At 66.2% G+C, this 21,340-nt stretch overlaps 1 protein-coding gene across 2 annotated transcripts in view; it reads right to left on the reverse strand.

The window, feature by feature from the left end:
* Nucleotides 1-481: 481 nt before the first annotated feature.
* EDRF1 (erythroid differentiation regulatory factor 1) overlaps nt 482-21,340 on the reverse strand; it is a 49,610-nt gene continuing 28,751 nt past the window's right edge. Inside the window, exons 15-24 of one of the 2 annotated variants that reach the window (XM_029060537.2) lie at nt 20,928-21,116; nt 17,778-17,978; nt 14,157-14,375; nt 13,377-13,606; nt 13,022-13,180; nt 12,390-12,539; nt 8,603-8,756; nt 8,330-8,442; nt 3,804-3,949; nt 482-1,245 (exon numbers count right to left, since the gene is read on the reverse strand). In XM_029060537.2, the coding sequence (XP_028916370.1) occupies nt 1,080-1,245; nt 3,804-3,949; nt 8,330-8,442; nt 8,603-8,756; nt 12,390-12,539; nt 13,022-13,180; nt 13,377-13,606; nt 14,157-14,375; nt 17,778-17,978; nt 20,928-21,116 (1,727 nt within the window). In that variant the 3' untranslated portion in view covers nt 482-1,079. The remainder of the gene's footprint in view (nt 1,246-3,803; nt 3,950-8,329; nt 8,443-8,602; nt 8,757-12,389; nt 12,540-13,021; nt 13,181-13,376; nt 13,607-14,156; nt 14,376-17,777; nt 17,979-20,927; nt 21,117-21,340) is intronic. The other variant, XM_029060538.2, reaches the window with a different exon arrangement.

The following is a 21,340-nucleotide window of genomic DNA, read 5'->3' on the forward strand; positions in this document are numbered from 1 at the left end:
AGAGAGAGAGGGAGAAAGAGGGAGCTCGCGGCGGCCCCGCTCGCCCTCCCTGATGGGGTCCGCTCGGGCCCGGAGTCCCCGAGGAGATCCATCGAGGGATTCCGTCGAGCGCTCGCTGGGTGCAGGGCACGGTGCCGAGAGCTCGGGAGAGTCCACTCGGACAGAGTCGGAAGACACGTTCCCTGCCCACAACGAGCAGCCGGTCTAGCGGGCGGGGGAGCGAGCGACGGGGAGGGCCGAGCCGGAGGTTCAGTACCGTGCCGGGTCCGGCCCGGTTGCCGCCGTGAAGCCCGGCGACGCGCTTCCCGCACGACCCCGGGGCCGCCACCGAGGGCCACCCGCCGGCACCCCCAAAACCGGAGGCCGGGAGCAGACCCGCGGACGGCCCCGGCCTCGCTCGGCATCCCCTACGGCGACACGTCCGCCCACCCCCCGGACCGCACCGCACGACCGGGAGCCGGGGACAGGCGGCGGCCGCATCTGGTTTTAATAAATAAATTTATTTCTTTAAAATATCTCTGCCGGCTATTCACAGTTTCTCGTTCCCAAAGGGGCGAGGGGGAACGACGGCCCTCGCTGACCCGTCGCCGGAAGGGGCGGGAAAAAGGCACGGGGTTTTGTGCGGGACGACGGGCCGTGCTCTACAACGGGGGGGTTGAGAGGCCCGGGAGGCGAGGGGGCCCCCGCCCCCAGCCCCGAGGCGACGCCCCCGGACCCGCCGAGGTGGCGGGGGGCCCGCCCGCCCCGGGGGGGGGGGTGGCACGGACCACCGCTCCCGCCCGCACTCCATCTCCCGGCCGGTGGCGGGGCCCCGGCGAGACGGGGCCACCCGGAAGCCAAACTCCCGGTCCCTGGCCGAGCCCTTCCAACGTGAAGACGCCAGGAACCGGAGAGCCCCTCCGCCCGGCGGGCGACCGCCCCCCTTCTCCCTTCGGAAGCGGCCACCGGGGTCACCGCGGGGCGGCCGGTCGGTCGCCGGCGGGACTCGGGTTACCGTGGGGCAGCCGGTCACCGGGTCACCGGGTCGCACGTCACCGCACGGCGGTCGGGTAGTCCCCGGGGGGCCGCGAGCCACCGGGTCACTGAGGGGAGGCGGGGGGGGCCAGCTGACCCATGAGGCGGAGGATGAGGTCGACCCTGTCGAGCACGGTGGCGCCGCGGTCGGCCGAGGCCCTGAGCAGGAGCGAGTACATCCTCTTGTTGGTCTTCAGCACGGCCTCCTCTTCGCCGCCGCCGCCGCTGCCGGAAGACGGAAAGGTTTGCGCTCCCCTCCGCCCGCGGCTGCCGTCCGGGCCGGGTCCGTCGGCCCGGATCCGGCCTTCCCTCCCTCCCGCCCTCTCCGGCCCCGCCCGTCGCCCTCCTCCGCCGGGCCCGCACCACGGAGGGGATCTCCGCTCTCTCGGTCCCGCTCCGCCACGGGATGGAGTCCCGGAAGCCCCGGGGCCCCCAGCGGCGGGCCGCCCGGCCGAGCCCGGACCTCTAGGGGTGCGGGGCCGGGGCCGGGCCCGGGCCGAGCCCCGCTCCCCGCCGGGCCGCCCACCGCCGGGTTCCGTGACGAGCCGGCCCCGCGCGGGCCGTTTCCGCGACTCCGCGGTGGCGTCTCCAAGCCGGTCCGCCTCCCCGGAACGGCCAAGCGCCTAAAATCGTACCCACCCCATCTCGCTGGACGGCTTCGAGCCCGACCAACGGCCGCCCCCCTCCTACCTCACCGACTCCAACCCCTTCTTCAACCTGCCAACCTCCCGGCCGGGCCCCCGTCACCCCGGTCTCGCCGCCGACCCCTCGCCCACGTCCTCCCTCCGGCCTGGAACACCCTCCCCCTTCGCCCCCGGCAGCCCACCGCTCCGCCCGCCCTCGGAGCCCCGCCGAAATCCCATCCCCGTCGGTCAGGCAGGCGCGAGCGCGCCGGACCCAACGCCGTCAGGCAGGCAGATGTGAGAGTTTGGGACCGGACGCCGTCGACCCGTTGCGGGCGGGGAACGCGTCTGTTCACGGTTCTAACCGTACTCTCCCTCGGGAGCCTCGCGCAGCGCTCTGCACGCAGTAAAGGCTCCGTAAATACAACTGAGCGGCAAGTCGCTTCACCTCTCTCTGCCTCGGTGACCTCATCTGTAAAATGGGGATCACGACCCGCCCGCATCACGTCAGTCACCATTTCGATTCTGGGGACGATGCCGATTCCATCACGCAGATGACGACGCGCGCTCTCTAGCCCGGAAGCTCCTTGTGGGCAGGGAATATATCTACCGGCTCCGTTAGACTGTACTCTCGCGAAGCCCCCACCGCGGGGCTCTGCGCACGGTAAGCACTCGATAAATGCCCCAGATCGACTGATCGATTGATTACCCTAAGAGTGTTGAGGACGGCCTGGGGGAAAGAGCGCAGGACTGGGGTCTGAGCCTCGCCTACGTGACCTCGGACAAGTGGTTCACCATTTAGAGGGTAAGCTCCTTGCGGGCGGTCAGTCGGTCCGGCCGATCGCCTTTATCTAGAGCTTACTGTCTGCAGAGGACCGTACTGAGCGTTGGGGGAAGTAGAACGGTCACATTCCCTGCCCCTGACAAGCTGACGGTCGACAGCCTGTCTGACTGAGAACCGGTGGGGGTGGAAGGGCGGAACGTGAGCCCGCGCGACCGCGCCGCCGGGGGCGGCCCGGGCCCGCTGCGCAGGCGAAGGTGGGCGTACGTGACCGAGCGCCGGTGGGGACGGAATTCGAGCGTGGGGCAGGAGAACGGAAGCGGGCGTATGTAACCGGACCCCGACGTCGGGGGAGGGGGGAGGTGTGACGGAGCAGCGCGAGGCAGGCGGACGTGAGCGGGTGCGATGGAGCGCGGCCAGGCGGGCGGACGTCGACGGGTGCGGCCGCACCGTCGGGCGACTTCGGGCGAGTCGCTTAAACTTCTCGGCGCCTCGGTTCCCTCGTCCGTAAAAGGGGGACGGGGACCGCGATCCCCGCGTGGGCCAGCCCGATCAGCCTGTAGCTCCCCCGGCGCTCAGAACGGTGCTCGGCACCCGGTAAGCGCTTAACCAATACTGGCCTCATCATCACCGTCGTCGTTATTGGGTCGGCAGATGTGAAGGAGCACCGTGGGGCGGGCAGACGTGAGCAGGCACGTCAGAGCACTGGGAGACGGGGAGGCGCGGGGAGGCGGGACGGCGCCGTCAGAGGGACGCGGGCAGATGTGACGGAGCGCCGTGAGGAGGGCAGACGCGAGGGGGGAACGTCAGAGCACCGGGAGACGGTAGGATGCGAGCGGGTGGGACGGCGCGGGCAGGCAGAAGGGAGCCGGAGCGACGGGGCACCGTGAGACCGGCAGGCGGGAGCAGGCGGGACAGAGCATTGGGGCGGGAGGGTGGGGGGGGGCGGATGGGCGCGTCCGAAGGAGCCGGCCCCGAGGCGCCTGAGAGAATGCACCGGGGGAAGTCCGGGTGGGGGCGGCGGCGGCCCGTCCCACCTCCGCCGGGCGGGAGCCCGCGGGCCCGCTCTAACCCGTGGGCCGCCCCACTTCCGGCCACCTGCTCGGGGCCCCGCGGCCCGGCCACGCCTCCCGCCCCCTCTCGCCCCGCCCCCTACCCCTGCCGCCACGACAGCCCCGCTCCCGCAAGGGAAGTGCGGCCTTCCGCCTCGTCCTCCCCTCCCGCCACTTGCGGTAGGGCCGTCCGGAGCGGCGGCGGTCCCGCCCCCCGGGCCGGGCGCGGGGGGGGGACGGCGGGGGACGAGGGGAGAGGCCGGCCCGCCCGCCCGCCCGCCCGCCCGCCCCCGGGGGTGGACAGGAGACAGCGACCGGAGCAAGTCGGCGCACCTGGTTTTCTTCTTCACGGCCGAGAGCAGTTTGATGGACTGGAGCAGAAGGAAGGACAGGCGCGACTCGAAGATGCCGAGGAGCTTGAGCACTTCTTCCCGGCTGACGGCGGTCGAGGGGTCGCCCGAGGCGGGGGGCTCCGCTCCCTCGTTCCCCGGAAAGGCAGCGGGAAGTCAGGGCCCTCCGCCCCGGGTCCGCTGCCCGTTCGCCCCGCCGCCCGCCCCCCACCCCCAGGGGGGCCGGGGCGGGGAAGGCGGCGGGGGGGGGGGGGCGGGCGCCCGGTGCAGCTCCCGCGCGGGGCTTCCGGGCGGCCGCCCGACGGGCCCGAGCCAGCGCTTCTGGGCGGGATCGTGGCCGCCGACTGCCGTCCGGGACTCTCCCGAGGGCTCGGCACCGTCCTCCGCGCCCAGCAGGCGCTCGGTGAATACCATCGACCGATTCGAGGGGCGATGGACGGGGGGCAAGGAGGGGGCGAGCCTTCCTTTCGCATCGATCCCTCTCCCTCCTTCAAAACCTTATTCCCCGATTAAACCCTCCTTTCTTCTTCTCCCCGCGTCGCCCCGACTTGCTCCCTTTATTCATCCCCTCTCCCCGCCCGCAGCACTTACGTCCACTTCCTTCGTTTTATTTCTATCCGGGTCGGTCTCCCCCTCTGGGCCGTCAGCCCGTTGCGGGCGGGGAACGTGTCTCTCTCGTAGCTACACCGGACTCGCCCGAGCGTTACGCTCGGTACAGGGCTCTGCCCGCAGTGAGCGCTCAAAACATACGACCGACTGTCCGACGGACCGACGTCCCTTCCCCGAAGCCCCGGGAAGTCCGCCCGGACGACCGAACCTTCCCCTGCGCCTTCCGCCGCTTCTCCAGAAAAAACGCGGCTACTAACTACGCGTTCACCGTGTGCCCGGCACCGTGCCACGGGCGGGAGTCGCCACGGGTCGCCACATCGGCCACAGCCCCTGCCCCGTACGGGATTCACGAGCCGATCGATCCGTAGCACCTCCTGAGCGTCCACCGTGCGCCCGGCACGGCGCCGAACGCTCGGGACGGTGCCACGGAATCAGACCGTGAGCCTCGCGGAGGACGGGGACCGCGTCCGACCCGACGATCGGGTCTCTGCCCGAAGGCTCGGTCGGTGCCGGGCACAGTAAGTACTTAAAGAAGCAGCGTGGCTCGGTGGAAAGGGCCCGGGCTTGGGAGTCGGCGGCCATGGGTTCGAATCCCGGCTCCGCCACGTGTCAGCTGTGTGACTGTGGGCAAGTCACTTCACTTCTCGGTGCCTCGGTTACCTCATCTGTAAAACGGGGACTGACCTTAAAGAGATGTTCATCCCCTTGACTCTATTTATTGCCATTGTTCTTGTCCGTCTCCCCCGATTAGACCGTGAGCCCGTCAAAGGGCAGGGACCGTGCCTATCTGTTAGCGATCTGTCCATTCCAAGCGCTTAGTACAGTGCTCTGCACCTAGTAAGCGCTCAATAAATACTACCGAATGAACTGTGAGCCTCCCGTGGGACAACCTTATTACCCTGTACCTCCCCCAGCGCTTAGAACAGTGCTCTGCACCTAGTAAGCGCTTAACAAATACCAACAATATTATTGTTATTATTAAATTCTACTATTACATTACCATTAATTGCTGGAGGTGTCCTCCGCCCTCCAGGAGATTAATAACGACGATGGTACTCGTTAAGCGCTTAGTACGCGTCAAGCACTGTTCTAAGCGCCGACCGCCGTCCCTGAAACAGAATTCCCCACCTTTCCACCCAAACCCTGCGCTCGCTCGTACTTTCCCATCACCGTAGACCGCAGCACCACCCTCCCTGCCTCCCCACTCCATAACCCCGGCCTCATCCGAGACTCATCCCTCTCATTCACCCCACCTACCCGGCTGCCGCCGAGTCCCGTCGGTTCTACCACCGCGACATCACTCAAATCTGCCCTCTCCCCTCCCATCCGAACCGCTCCCACGCTGGTCCGAGCGCCCTGGCCTCGCTCGCCTCGAGCGCTCCGTCGGCCTCCTCACTGACCTCCCCGTCTCCCGTCTCTCCCGACTTGAGGAGCAGCGGGGCTCAGCGGCAAGAGCCCGGGCTTGGGAGTCGGGGGACGTGGGTCCTAACCCCGGCTCCGCCACTCGTCCGCCGGGCGGACTTGGGCGAGCCACGTCACTCCTCTGGGCCTCGGTTACCTCGTCTCCAAAATGGGGACGGGGCCGGCGAGCCCCCCGTGCGACGACCCGATGACCTCGTATCTACCTCGGCGCTTAGAACGGTGCTTGGCACGTAGTAAGCGCTTAACCAAGACCATCGACACTATTACTATTCCGGACCATATTTTACTCGGCTGCCTAGACCATTTTTCTAAAAAACCCCCCAAAAAACCATTCAGTCCCTGTCCTTCCACGCCTCAAGAACTTCCCACGGTTGCCCGCCCACCTCTGCACCGAACAGAAATCCCTCACCTTGGCTTTAAAGCACTCGATCGCCCTGCCCTCTCCTCCCTTACCTCCCTGACCTCTTACTATAACCCAGCCTGCACACTAATAATAACAATGTTGGTATTTGTTAAGCGCTCACTAGGTGCAGAGCACCGTTCGAAGCCCTGGGGTAGATAGGGGGTCATCAGGGTGTCCCACGTGAGCCTCAGAGTCTCCATCCCCACTTTTACAGATGAGGTAACTGAGGCCCAGAGAAGTGAAGCGACTCGCCCACGGTCAGCCAGCTGACAAGGGGCGGAGCCGGGATTAGAACCCACGACCCCTGACTCCCAAGCCCGGGCTCTCTCCGCTGAGCCACGCTGCTTCTCCTACTGACGCGCTCTTCCAATGCCAACCTACTCACTCGCCGATCTAGTATACATGGATATATCTCCATCACCCTATTTATTTCGTTTAATGAGATGCACATCACCCTGATTCTATTCACCTGCCATCGTTTGTACGAGACGTTCTTCCCCTCGACTCTACCGCCATCGTTCCCGTCCGCCCGTCTCCCCCCGATCAGACCGTGCGCCCGTCGGAGGGCAGGGACCGTCTCTATCTGTTGCCGATCCGTCCGTGGCAAGCGCTTAGTCCAGTGCTCTGCACACAGCAAGCGCTCCATAAATACCACTGAATGAATGAACCTAGCCGATCTCACCGTCGACCCCTTGCCTACGTCCCGCCTGGGGCCCGGAACGCCCTCCCTCTTCCTACGCGGCGGACCGCCGCTCTCTTCGCCTTCACGGCTTAACCGAAGGCATTTCCCCGCGAGGCCTTTCCCGACCGAGCCCTCTTTCCCCCTCCTCCCTCTCCCTTCTGCACTCCCCCACCCTCGGCCCCAGAGCGTTTAGAAATCTGCTCACCGAGGGCGGGGAAGGCGTCTACCACCCCGCGGTACTGTACCCTCCCGCCGGTTAACACGGTGTCCCGCACGCTAGGCACTCGGGAAATACGACGGATTGACTAACACTCTTCCCTCTGGCCGAACAGCGGGGAGAACGTGTCTACGAACTCTTCAGACTGCGCCCTCCCAAGCACGTACTGCGGCGCTCTGCACACACGGCAGACGCTCAGCAGCGTGGCCTAGCGGCGAGACCCCGGGCTTGGGAGCCAGAGGTCGCGGGTTCTGATCCCGGCTCCGCCGCCCGGAGGCCCGCGGGCCTCCGGGCGAATCACTTCACTCCTCTGGGCCCCCGTCACCTCATCTGGAAAATGGGGAGGAGGACCGGGAGCCCCACGTGGGGCAGCCGGATCGCCTGGCATCCGCCCCGGCGCTTAGAACGGCGCCCTCCACGTAGCGGGCGCTTAACCGACACCGTCACTACCACCGTCGATCACTACCACCGTCGGTAGCAGTCGTTGGCAGCACAGACTAAAGGGAGGTCCCGCGCCCCGGGCCGCTTCCAGAACCGCATCTCTCCGGTCTCTCGGGGGCGGAGGGGAAGGAGGAAGGAGGGTAGGGCCAGTCGGCTATGGGACCCCCCCCCCAATGGGCAGGGGAGGCGGGGGGGGGGCAGTGGGGGGTCCCGGTGGAGGCCAGCCACCCGGGGCGGGGGGAGGGGGAAGGGAGGGGAGGGCCCGGGACGAGGTCGAGGCTGACCTCGGCAAGACCGGCCCCGCGGGGGGCCCGCCGCCAAGTTCAGCGACCTCGCTTTAGGGGCAGAGGGAGGCTCGGCGGCGGCCGGCCGCCAACGGCCACCCGCCCGGGGAGCCGGCCCGAGGACCGTCGCCGATCGGGGTCAGAGACCCGTCCCTTCGACGGGCCCCACGGAGGCGGCGGACTCCCCTCTCCCCAGAACCCCCCGGGGATGCCGGTCCCTCTCCAGACCGCAGGCTCCCCGCGAGACGTGGCCCTGATTCTGCCGTACCGTCCTTTCCCGAGACCAGCGCTCCGCACACGGGAAGCACCCAATCAATACCACCGATCGCTTCGGGGGACGGGTCTGGGGGGGGGGGGGGTTACGGCACCCTCGCCCCGGTGGCTCTCACCGGGCGGCGGGTGGGCCCGGTCCCACGGGACGCCCCGCCCGCGCCCGCCGTCCCGCGGTCACCTGGTCCGGCTCCCCGAACTCCCTCCTGATGAGCTGGAACGCCTGCTGCGTCTTCATCATGACGTCGAGGGCTCCCGACAGGGTCTTGAGCTTCCCGGCGTTGCTGTTCTGACCTGAGATTTCCCCAAGAGATCAGGGCCCCGGGCTCGTCCGGGGCTCAGTGGGCGGGAGGGATCCCGTCGTCCTCCCGGCTCCCGAGAGGGGGTCTGGGACCCGCCGACGGGGGGGGGGGGGCGAGCCGACGCGAACCGTCCTCGGTCGCCCCCCACTTACTGGCCATGTGGAACTCGGCGAAGGCCACCCTCTCGAGCTGGACGCGCAGCAGCTCGCAGGGCGCGTCCCGCAGCAGCTGGAACAGCTTGGCCGCTTTGCCGTAGTGCAGCTCCGCCAGCACCCGGTGCTGCTTCCTCAGGGGCTCGTCCCCCACCTGGGCCACGGAACCGCCGCCGTCACCGCGGGCGTCGCCCGACGTCCCCCCCCCCCCCGCTCTAGAGACCGGGAGCTCGTCGAGGGCGCGGACGGTCACCGTCTATTACTGCGCCGTGCTTTCCCGACGGCTGGGTAAAGCGCTCCGCACGCGGTAAGCGCCCGATGAAGGTGACAACGGACGAACCGGATGGACGACGACGGCAACCGACATCGCCGTGGCGTTTAAGCGCTCACCATGTGCCAGGCCCTGGTATTTTTATGGTATCCGTAAAGAGCTCACTAAGGGCCAGGCGATACGCCAAGCCCTGGGGTAGACCCAAGGTAATCATCCATTCAACAGGAATAACAACGTTGGTATTTGTTAAGCAGTTACTAGGTGCGGAGCACTGTTCTAAGCGCTGGGGGAGATACAGGGGAATCGGCTTGTCCCGCATGAGGCTCGCGGTCTTCATCCCCATTTTCCAGCTGAGGGAACTGAGGCACAGAGAATAACGTTGTATTTGTTAAGCGCTTACTAGGTGCGGAGCACTGGTCTAAGCCAGTCACACGGCTGACAGGTGGCGGAGCCGGGACTCGAACCCACGACCTCTAGCTCCCAAGCCCGTGCTCTTTCCACTGAGCCACGCTGATAGCATTTACTGAGCGCTTTCTATGTGCACAGCACTGTACTAAGCGCTTGGAACGGACAATTCGGCAACAGATAGAGACAATCCCTGCCCGACGACGGGCTCACGGTCTAATCGGGGTAGAGGTAATCGTGGCTCAGCGGAAAGAGCCCGGGCTTTGGAGTCAGAGGTCGTGGGTTCGAATCCTGGCTCGGCCACCTGTCAGCTGTGTGACCGTGGGCGGGTCCCTTCACTTCTCGGTGCCTCGGCTACCTCATCCGGAAGACGGCGATTAAGACTGTGAGCCCCAAGTGGGACAACCCGATTCCCCTGCGTCTACCCCGGCGCTTAGAACAGTGCTCGGCGCAGAGTAAGCGCTTAACAAATGCCAACCTTATTATTAACGAGACTGGGCACGGTCCCCGTCCCGCCCGGGGCTCTCCATCTTAATTCCCGTTCTATAGATGTGGTAACTGAAGGACTGAGACGTGAAGCGACTCGTCCAAGCTCCCGCAGCAGGCAAGCGGGGGAGCCGGGACTGGAAGCCTGACTCCCGGACCCGTGCTCTGTTCAACAGGCCTCACTGTAGAGGATGGAGCACGAGCCCGAGAGTCAGAGGTCATGGGTTCTAATCCCGGCTCTGCCACTTGTCGGCTCTGTGACTTTGGGCAAGGCACTCGACTTGTCGGTGCCTCAGTTACCTCATCTGGAAAACGGGGACGAAGACCGTGAGCCTCCCGTGGGGCAACCCGACCACCCGGTATCTCCCCCAGCGTTTAGAACGGTGCTCGGCACAGAGGAAGCGCTTAAGAAATACCAACCTCATTATTATTATTGTCGGTGCCGCAGTTCCCTCATCTGTAAAATGGGGATTAAGACCGTGAGCCCCACGCGGGACAACCCGATTCCCTCGCGTCTACCCCAGCGCCTACAACGGTGCTCGGCACATAGTAAGCGCTTAACAGATACCAACATCATCATCATTACTGTCCGCCGAGCGACCCGGGGCAAGTCGCTTCACTTCTCTGGGCCTCCGTTCTCTCAACTGGAAAATGGGGATGTAGACCGTGAGCCCCACGCGGGGCAGGGACCGCGTCCGACCCGACTGGCTCGTTTCTACCGCAGAGGATAACAACGGGATGGCATCCGTTGAGCGCTTACTGCGCGCCGGGCGCTGTAATCGGCGCTGGGGTGGATCCGCGTCAATCCAGTTGGACACGGTGCCCCGTCCCACACGGGGCTCACAGTCTCAACCCCCACTTTACGGACGAGGTGACCGGAACCCGGAAAAGCGTCAAGTGCCTCGCCCGAGGTCACACGGCCGACGGGTGGCGAAGCCGGGATTAGAACCCGGGACCTCTGATCCCCAAGCCCGGGATCTCTCCACGAGGCTGCCTATTTCCCACGGGGGCTGGACTGCAGCAGCTGACGCCGGCGCCCGCGGGTCCCCTCCCTCCCCCCACCCGCCCAACTACCTCTGACCAAGTGCGTCCGAGGGGAATGGCGGGGGGGGGGGGGGGGGTGAGAGGGGTGGAGGGTGACCCCCCCCAACCCACTGTGTCACCCAGGCGGCCATCACCCCCCGCCCTCTCCTCCAACCACCCTTTTTCCGCCGGCTCCCCCGAGGCCGACGGCCCGCCCGCGCGCCCTGCTCCGAGGCCGGGTCTCCGGCCCAGCGGAGCGCGCCGTTCCCGACCCGCGGCCCGGCCCCCGCAGCCCTCCGCGGCGCGGGGGCGGACGCCGTGCCGGACGCCCACGCGGGGGTTGACGTGGGACCGGCTCCGGGCAAGCGCGGGCCGCCGCCCACCCTCGGCGGAACCCCGTGGCTCCCCAGTCAAGCCGGGGGCCCGGGGCACAGAGCCCGGGAGGAGGCCCTCGGGGACCTTCCCCTTCCCTTCTCCTCCGGGGTCGCGGTCCCCGGCCGCCCCGGATTCAGCTCCCGAGGGGTCCCCGGCCTGGCCGGAACCCCGGCCGAGGCCTCGGGCCCAGGCCCCGCCACCCCACGCCGTTCACGCCCACCCTCGGAATCCCGCGATTTCTCATTCACGTCCGTCTCCCCTTCTAGACCGGAAGCTCCTTGTGGGCAGGGAACGCGTCAGCGTGGCCTGGTGGATAGAGCCCGGGCGTCAGAGGGACACGGGTTTCGATCCCGGCTTCGCCGCCTGTCTGCTCTGTGACCTCGGGCAAGTCACTTTACCTCTCTGGGCCTCAATACCGACGACGAGGACGGTACCTGTTCGGCGCTTCCTGCGGGCCGAGCTCTGCCCGCAAAACGGGGATTAAAAACGCGGGACGGGGACCACGAACAACCCGATTATCTTGAATCTACCCCGCTTCTCAGAACACTGCCTGGCACGTAGGAAGTGCCCGACGGATGCCACACGGTATTTTTCCTTTTTTACTCTCCCAAGCACCGAGCACAGGGCTCCGCACGCAGTAAACCCTCGCCAAGTACCGCCGACTGACCGACCGGCAGGAGGTCCACGCCGAGTCACATCTCGGCTGAAATTTCCCCTCCAAAGCCCCTCCGCCACTCCCGGCCCCCTCCCTCCCTCCTCAGCGACAGCGGCGACGTGATGGGGAAAAGGGGAGAGGGGAGAAGCGCATTTCCCAAAGGGAAAGAGATCTAGTTCTCCACCCGTTCATTCTCTTTTCCTTCTTTTTTCACAAAACCAACATCTGGTCAGGAAAAAAATGAGCGCACGAGTCAAGGGCCCCGGTCTCGTCCCAGCTCAGTCCCCGGGGGGGAGACCCCCCCCCCCCCCGTCCCGCCCCATTTTCTCTCCTCCGGCCACCACGGATCTAGCTCCGGGGGGGGGGGGGGGCTCCCGGGCCCGGCTGAGAACTCCGGCCGGGAGAGCGAGGAGCAGCTCTGGCTATTCCTGCCGCCTCCTCCCCGTCGAGCGAAGCGACGTGGCGGACGAGCCTGAGGCCGGCACGCGTCCTTCACGCGCCCCCGGCCCCAGCCGCAAACAGGAGATGCCCCCCGGGGCCCCCCGCTACCCCGCGGGGTCGAGCCGCGTCACCTGGTTCCGCAGGCAACTGTGGTACATGGAGGCCAGCCGGTGGTGGATGGTGGCGGCCCGGTACTGGCAGAGGGGCTGGCGGGCCGAGGCCGTGTCCACGTCGCAGTGCTTCAGGGACTTCATCATGGCCTCGCTCACCTCCTTCTCGATCTAGGAAACGCCCCGGCCCCCCCGGCCCCGCCACGGGCCCGAGCGGCGTCAGCCCCACACCAGATCCCCACGGCCCGCCGGGGCGCCGGCTCTAAACCGGGGGGGGGGGGGGGGGGCCGCCCCGCTTTCCGCTGCCACACGCGTTGGCCGTCAAGGCGGGAATGGGCTCCGACCGATAAAAACGGGAGGAGAAGCAACGAGGCACGGTTCACCACAGCCTACTGCGGCGCACCGACGGCCGGAGGAGAACGGAAAAGGAAGGGAACGCTTCCGTTCCCCATTTCTCGGGGCCGGAGGCGGCGCGCGCCGTCTGTCCGACCGACGGCGGCGACCGCTCGGTGGGGCGGGGCCGGGGGGAGGGAGCGGGGCGACGGGTCGGCGGCACGTCTCCGGCCGTCTCTTAACGGGCCGCGGCGCCGGGAAGCGGCCCGGGTCCTCCCGCCCACCGCCCGGAGGGCGTCGAGGAACCCCAGCGGGCCTACCTGCTCCTGGGCCTTCCGCGACAGCGGGGCGTAATCCTGCTGTAACGTGGCCATGGTGAAGTACGTGGTAGACAGCTCCCAGTTGACCGAGTCCCAGACGGCCGGGTGAACCTCCCTCGCGCCCAACGACCTCAGCGCCTTCAGGTAATAATCGACAGCCTGGGGGGCACAAGGACGGGGGGAGTCCCGGCGCTCTGACGGGTGCCCGTCGGCGGAGCCGGCCCCGGGCCCTCGGAGGACACGGGGCTCCACGCGGGAGGACTGGAAAGCGCTCCCGATCCGGACGGGCGGCTCTAAAGCTCCAGGCCGGGCGCCCGCCAGGGAGGCGGAGGGGGCCGGCGGGCCGGGCGCTCACCTTGTGGTAATAGAGGGCCTCCTCGGGGGAGAACTCGCGCTGGCTGCCGGCGGTGGCGGCGGCGGCGCAGTGGGCCTGCGCGCAGATGCGCATGAGGCGGCCCGTGTTGCAGAGCAGGAGGGCGGCGTTGGTGGCGTCCTCGATGGCCTCGAAGTGGCGGATGCCCTGCTCGAAGCAGGAGAAGCTCTTCTTCCACAGCTGCTGCTCGGCGGCCGACACGCTCCCGCTCGCTGGGCGCACGGGAAGAGGGGGCTTGGCTGGCCGGGCCCCGCCTCCCCCCCCCCCCGGGACCGGCTCCCGCCCGAACGCGGAGGGAGAGGCGCGCTCGCGCTCCGCCGGGCCACGGCCGTCCCGGTCGTGAGCGCGGTTAGCGGCTGGGTCCTCCCGTCTCCTTCCCCACGTGCTCCCCCGCCGCAGGACGGTCGGCGGCTCGGCCGTGCGAGGCGCGCGGGGCCCCGGGCACCGCGCGGACGGCCCGGTTGACGAAACGAAGTCGGCCCGGTCCTCCGGTGCCCCGGCTTTGAGAAACTTACGCTCTCTCCGTCTCTCTCGCTCCCCGAAGGCGGAGGGGGAGCCGCGGCATTCCGATACTAAATCCCCCCGGACGAGCAAGGCCACGATCCGTATCCCGGGGGAAGGGGCTCCGCCCACCCCCCCGGCCACGTCCGGCTCCCCGGCGGCTCGCCGGGAGGAGACGCGGACGCGGTGCCCGGGCCGAGAGAAGCCGGAGCCCCGCTGCCCGGCTGCCCCCGCCTCCCCGGGCGAGAGAGGGATACTTGCCCACTCTTTCCGTCTGGAGGGCGGCGGCCTGGTTCATGTAGAAGACGCCGATCTCATTCCGAATGTTGCCCATCCTCTTCAGCACCTGGTTATGGTGCTCCGGGTTCTGGCCCTTCAGGTCGCCGAAGAGCAAGATCTCGTTGGCCGCCTCGTAGCACTTGCAGCTGACCGACAGCTGGCACTCGAGGTCCGTGGACAGGTCGGTGGCCCAAGCGAAACCTGGAAAGGCGGACGCCGGAGTCCGTCGGACGGTGCCGTAGGGGGCCGGGGCGGCCCCGGGACCGCACGAGCGGACGGCACGGTGTTCGCGAGCCATCGCAGACCGACTAATTAGGATGGACGGAGTACCCGGCCCACGCGGCCCTCCCGGTCTTAATCCCCATGTTACAGACGGGGGAGGGGGGGCCCGGAGAGGCGAAGCCACCGGCCCGAGGTCACAGGGCAGACGAGTGGCAGAGCTGGGATGAGAATCCGGGTCCTTCTGGGTTTCCATCCACTAGGCCGCGCGGTAGAGCGGCGCACGATTCCTTAGGGCCTCGGATCTCCCCTCCCGGGGGACGTCGAGACCGTAGCCGACCGGGGACTCCGCCATCAGGCCGACGAGCACGGCGGTGGCCCCCCTCCGACACCTCCACCTTTGCCCCCAGACCTCTCCCTCCCCGGGGACCCCACTGGTCCACGGGACACCTTCAGGAGGAAGAGCAGGTTAACCATCACCGCCCCCAGACCGCCCCCTGGACTCCCGGGAGCACGGCACGACTCCACCGGCGACGCGGACGGCCGAGCGCCCCCGGCCGGGCACGCCGGGCCAGCCGGGGCCCGAGGGCGCAGGACGGAGGAATCGACCACGGCGCCCGGGACTCCCGAGGCCCCGCCGGGGCCAACCCCACCCCGGGTCACTGCCGGAGAACGACCCACTCGGCGCCGCACAGAGCGGCGCCGAGGCCTAGCGGACGGAGCCCGGGCGTCGGAACGACCTGGGTTCTGATCCCGGCTCCCGGCCACGGGCAAGTCACCTCACTCGGCTGGCCTTCCGTCACCTCGTCTGTAAAATGGGACGAAGACTGTGAGCCCAGTGTGGGACAGGAACTCTTTCCTGATGATGATGATGTTGGTATCTGTTGAGCGCTTACTACGTGCAGAGCGCTGTTCTAAGCGCTTGGGTAGACGCAGGGGAATCAGGTCGTCCCGCGTGGGGCTCACGGTCTTCGTCCCCATTTTACAAGATGAGGTCACTGTGGCGCGGAGAAGTGAAGTGACTCGCCCACAGTCACACAGCTGACGAGTGGCAGAGCCGGGATTCGAACCCATGACCCCGGACTCCAAAGTCCGTGCTCTTTCCGCTGAGCCACGCCGCTTCCTGATCAGCTCGTAGGCACCCCAGCCTGGAACCTAGTGTGTGCTTAACCAATACCCTTAAGAAACACACACACACACACACACACACACACACACACACACACACAAAAAGCTTCACCCTACTAGATCACTAGATCAGAGGAGCAGCGTGGCTCAGCGGAAAGAGCCCGGGCTTTGGAGTCAGAGGTCGTGGGTTCGAATCCCGGCTCTGCCACTCGTCAGCTGTGTGACCGAGGGCGAGTCACTTCACTTCTCTGTGCCTCAGTTCCCTCATCTGTAAAATGGGGATTAAGAGCGTGAGCCCCACGTGGGGACATCCCGATTCCCCTGTGTCTACCCCAGGGCTTAGAACAGTGCGCTCGGCACGTAGTAAGCGCTTAGCAAACACCAACATTAATTAATTGGATCACAGACGATCCTAAATGGGAAATGGTAGTCATCCGTTCTCATCTCTCTCGAGACCAGTCTTGAACCCTCCCGCCGCCCGGCCACTCAACATCTGGCAGACCGTCGTTCTCCCCACCTCCCGTGTCCTTCGGCAACGACACCTCCTCCGGGAAGGGTTCTCGGATCTCTCGGCTCCCCCGTCCCTCCTCCCCTCCTACTGCTACTTCGCCCCGATTCTACTCAGTCGCCGTCGTTCCTACGAGACGTCCTTCCCCTCGACTCTGTTTGTCGCCGCCGTTCCCGTCCGTCCGTCTCCCCCGATCGGACCGTGAGCCCGTCGGACGGCGGGGACCGTCTCTGTCTGTTGCCGACCTGTTCGTTCCAAGCGCTTAGTACGGTGCTCTGCCCAGAGGAAGCGCTCAATAAATAAATACTATCGAATGAATACCCACGGGTACCTGGTACCTTTAGTACAGCTCCCCTTCTCTGAACTTCTTCCCTTCTGGGAATTTATTTTTGGGTCCGCCTCTCCTGCTGGGATACGGATTCCTCGAAGGCGGCGATCGACTCTCCCAAGCGCTCGGTGCAGTGCCCCGCACACGGCGGACTCCGAGATCCTCAAGAGCCGTGCTCGGCAGACGGCGGACCGGCGGCTCTTCGAGGCTAGGGATCACGTCGGCCGGCTCGCCCGGCCTCCCCCACGCGCTCAATGCAGCGCTCCGCACCCAGACCGTAGGCTCCCAGAAAATACTCCCGATGGATCGAGAGGGACCAGAAGTGAACGCGAGAGGAGCGCGGCGGCACGCAGGTTGGCCCAGTGGAAAGAGCAGGGGCCGGCAGCCCGAGGGCCTGGGTTCTAATTCGGGTTCTGCCGCACATCCACTGGGGCGACCGTGGAAGAGTCATCTCTCCCCCGTGCCTCGATCGCTTCATCCACACAACGGGGACTAAGGCCTCGGTCGGCTTCTAACTACCCCGGGGCTTAGTCCGGCGACTGGCGCATAACGAGCACTCTACAAATACCATTAAAACAATCACGATAACGATAACGACGATAACAACACCGGTTTCCGTTAGGCGCCGGGAGAGATACGGGGTAATCAGGTCGCCCCACATGAGGCTCACAGTTAATCCCCATTTGACAGATGAGGGAACTGAGGCCCAGAGAAGTGAAGTGACTCGCCCACAGTCCCACCGCGTGGCTCGGTGGAAAGAGCACGGGCTCGGGAGTCAGAGGTCACGGGTTCGAATCCCGGCTCCGCCACTCGTCAGCTGTGTGACTGTGGGCGAGTCACTTCACTTCTCCGCGCCTCGGTGACCTCATCTGTAAAGTGGGGATTAACCGTGTGAGCCTCACGCGGGACAACCCGACGACCCCGCATCCACCCCAGCGCTCAGAACAGTGCTCGGCACATAGTAAGCGCTTAACAAATATACCAACATTATTATTATTAAGCGGCAGCTCCGGGATTCCAACCCACGACCTCTGACTCCCCAGCCCGTGCTCTTCCCGCCGAGCCACGCCGCTTCTCTAATAACAAAAATCACACGACGCCGGCATCCCAGCCCCACCACCTCCTGCCGGCGCGACCCCAGGCAGGCCGCTCCTCTGTGCCTCGGTCCCCTCACCCGTTAAACGGGGACGAAGACCGCGAGCCCCACGCGGGACGGCCCGATGCGCGGGACCCACCCCGGAGCGCCGGCCGGCGCCCGGTGGGCGCCGATTCGGACGCCATTTAAAAGCAAACGACGGCAACGGCGACGAGGACGCCGCCGCGAGAGCGGCAGAGGACGCCCGGGGGCTCCTCCTCCGGGCCGAGGGGGCCGCGTGCCGCCGGGTCGGGGCCCGGGGGCCTCTCTGGCGGCGCCTGGTACCTTGGCAGCTGGCCTCCCTGTGCAGGCTGTGCAGGATTTCCTGGTCTTCTTTGGTTTGGTAGTTAAATTCTTCGAGGTAGGCGGCCCGGTTGCTGGCGTTCTGGGCGAGCATGAGCTGGATGTCCCCGCACAGGGTCAGGTACTGAGAAAGGAACAGCAGCACGTCCGAGAGCATGTTGGTGCACAGGCAGCAGTAAGTATCTAGGGGCGAAGGGACGGGACGGAGACGGGGGGGAGAGACCGACACGTCAGGACACGGCGAGAAGCGGCGGGGCGCGGCGGGACCGACGCGGGCCCGGGAGTCGGGCCGGCCGGGCCTCGTCCGGACCGCGCGCCCGGCGCTCGGGACGGTGCTCTGCCCGTAGTAAGCGCGCAATAGATAGGACTGGACGAAGGGGTTCCACTCCCGGCTCTGCCAACCGCTTGCCGCGCGACCCCGGGCGAGTCACTTCACTAGGCCTCGGTTCGCCCGTCCTCCCCCCTACTCGGACCGGGAGCCCCACGCGGGACGGGAACCGGGTCCGATCCGACGGACTCGGATCTGCCCCGGCGCTCGGAACGGTGTTCGACGGACAGTAAGCGCTTAAATACGAACGGCGGGGACCGTCTCCACCTGTCGCCGACTCGTCCGTTCCAAGCGCTTAGTACAGTGCTCTGCACGTAGTAAGCGCTCAATAGATACTATCGAATGAATGAAAGTACGGTTCCAAAAAAAAAAATTTACCCAGGATATTCATCCCGGACTCGCACGCGCCGCAGACGTTCCTCAACTCAAAACTAAGCTCCCTTTAGCTTTTCTAACACTTCTCGAGGTTCGATCTCGTCGTCCGCTTTACGGCCTCTGATAGAGAAGCGGCGGGGCTCGGCGGGAAGAGCCCGGGCTTGGGGGTCGGAGGTCATGGGTTCGAATCCCGGCCCCGTCGCTAGCCGGCGGTGCGACCTGAGGCGAGTCGCAACTTCTCCGGGCCTCAGTTCCCTCATCTGTAAAATGGGGATTAAAAACCGAGCCCCAGGCGGGACAACCCGATCGCCTCGTATCCCCCCCGAGAGCTTAGAACGGTGCTTCGCACACAGTGAGCGCTTAACGATGCCGCCGCGATCAGCATCATAAATAAAAAAGAGAGACGTCCCGACAACCCTCCTGGTCCTCCCGGGGAGCCCAGGCGGATGGCGTCTCCCCGCAGGGACGACAGGCCAGCTCCGGCCTGAGACTTCAGGATGGAGACCGCCGGCGCGCACAGTGGATTCTAGAGCCCGTGACCCGTGGACCGTAAGCCCGCTGTGGGCAGGGAACGGCGCCAGTTCGCCGTTACGACGTACTCTCCCAAGGGCTCGGCACAGCGCTCTGCCCACGGTAAACGTTCAATAAATGCGACCGAATGAATGCGGCCCGCTTCCGTGACCGCCCGCCGTGTTTCTGCGGTGCCACGGGCCGGCAGGCGGGCAGGGGCGTGGCTCGCGGAGGAGCGCGGGCACGGCCTTCGCCCCGGCGAGGCAGCTCCGGGAAGGGCCAGGCCTCGCGCCCGGGACTCCCCGTCCCCAGAGCGAAGCTCCGCCCACCGCGGGGGCGGACGCCGCCGCCCTCCGGGAGTCGCGCCCCCCCACTCTGAACCGGAGAGCCCGGAGAGGAACCCAGAGCCGCTGCGGGCTCTCCACCCGGACCCGCGCCTCACCCAGTCTCTGCCGACCCGCGGGGCGTGGTGGCCCGTCTGCGGCGGACGGACCCAGGACGCCGGCGCCTGCGCCCGGACGGCCGGCGCCGCCGCCCGAAACGGCAGGGCGCCCCGTGACCCGCGAGGCGCCGGGTGCCGAGAGCGGCGGCCAGCGCGACGGCCCGAGGGTCGGCTGGGACCCCCGGCCCTCTACCGCATCCCCGGGCACACGCTCGCCCAGGGGTGCGCTGCCCCGCCACGGGGAAACGCCTCCGAGAGGCCTTCCCAGACCGAGCGTCCCCTTTTCCCTCCGCTCCCCCTTCACCTCCCCTCAGCTAAGCCCCCTTTCCCCGCTTTCCCCCTGCTCCTCCCCCTCTCCCTTCCCCTCAGCACCGTGCTCGTATGTACAGATCTTTATTACCCTATTTATTTTGTTAAGGAGGTGTACATTCCCTTCATTCTATTTATCGTGATTAAGTTGTCTCGTTTTTGTCCACCCGTCTCCCCGCGTTAGACCGTGAGCGCGTCAGTGGGCAGGGACCGTCTCTATCTGTTGCCAAATTGTACATTCCGAGAGCTTAGTACGGTGCTCTGCACAGAGTAAGCGCTCGATAAATACTACTGAATGAATGAATCACTTCCCTTCTCTGGGCCTCGGTTTCCTCAACTGTAAAATGAGGACACTTGTCTGCCCTCCTAGACGGCCAGCCCCGCGTGGGACGGGGAATGAGCCACGTAGAGAAGCAGCGTGGCTCAGTGGCAAGGGCCCGGGCTTGGGAGTCAGAGGTCACGGGTTCTAATCCCGGGCTCCGCCGCTTGTCGGCTGGGTGACTTTGGGCAAGTCACTTCACTTCTTTGTGCCTCAGTTCCCTCATCTGTAAATTGGGGATTAAGACTGTGAGCTCCACAGGGGAACAACCTGATCACCTTGTGGCCCCCCAGCGCTTAGAACAGTGCTCTGCACATAGTAAGCGCTTAACAAATACCATCATCATCATCATCGCTGACCTAATTCACCGGTACCTACCCCAGTGCTGAGGACAGCGTTTGACACGTTGTAAGTGCTTCACAGACACTGCAAAATAAGCAGCAGCACGGCTCGGCGGAGAGAGCGAGGGCCTGGGGGGTCGGAAGAACCGGGGCTCTAGTCCCGACTCGACCGCGTCTGTTAGGTGCTCGGCACGTAGTAAGCGCTTAACGAGTACCAACACTATTATTAACATTATGCGACCCTGGCTGAGTCGCTTCACTTCTCTGGGCCTCAGTTACCTCATCCGTACAGCGGAGCCTACGAGCGTGAACCCCATGCGGGCCGGGGACTGCGTCCAACCTGTATCTACCTCGGCCCGTTGAACGGTGCTCGGCACGCACTGAGCGCTTTACGGGTACTGTGATTTCTATCATCATCATCATATTACCGGGGGGGGGTCTTCTCACGTCAAGGACGGACACGTGCGTACGCGAGTACGCGGGTGCCTTACACCTCGCGGCAACTCACCGTGACTCTGTAAAGCTAATTTGATGTATCGCAGGGCTCGGCCGTACTTCTGAAGGCCCATGGCGGCATCCGACAAGACGTAATAAGCCTTCGACGACTTCAAGATCAGCTGGAGCTTCATTTTATGCTGCCAGGAGCCCGGGATCATCCCCGACTGGCTGGAGCGTTTGCCCTCCTCCAGCGAGCCCACTAGAATCCGAGAAGGAGAGGTGGATCCCGTTGGAGGAGGAGGGCCCGGCCGGGGACCCGGGACGCCCTCAAGGGAGCCCCGCCGTTCTCCCGGGAATCGCCTCGAACCTCCGAGCCGACCGGCAGGACGGTTCCAACTTCCCCCCCGCACGAAACCTTCGCTACTCAAGAGCGATCAGCTCCTGGGGCGCCCTCGGCGCCGGCCCCGGAAGGTCCCCGCGGGC

Source organism: Ornithorhynchus anatinus, chromosome 3 (assembly GCF_004115215.2).
Source record: "Ornithorhynchus anatinus isolate Pmale09 chromosome 3, mOrnAna1.pri.v4, whole genome shotgun sequence".
Classification (NCBI taxonomy): Eukaryota; Metazoa; Chordata; class Mammalia; order Monotremata; family Ornithorhynchidae; genus Ornithorhynchus; species Ornithorhynchus anatinus.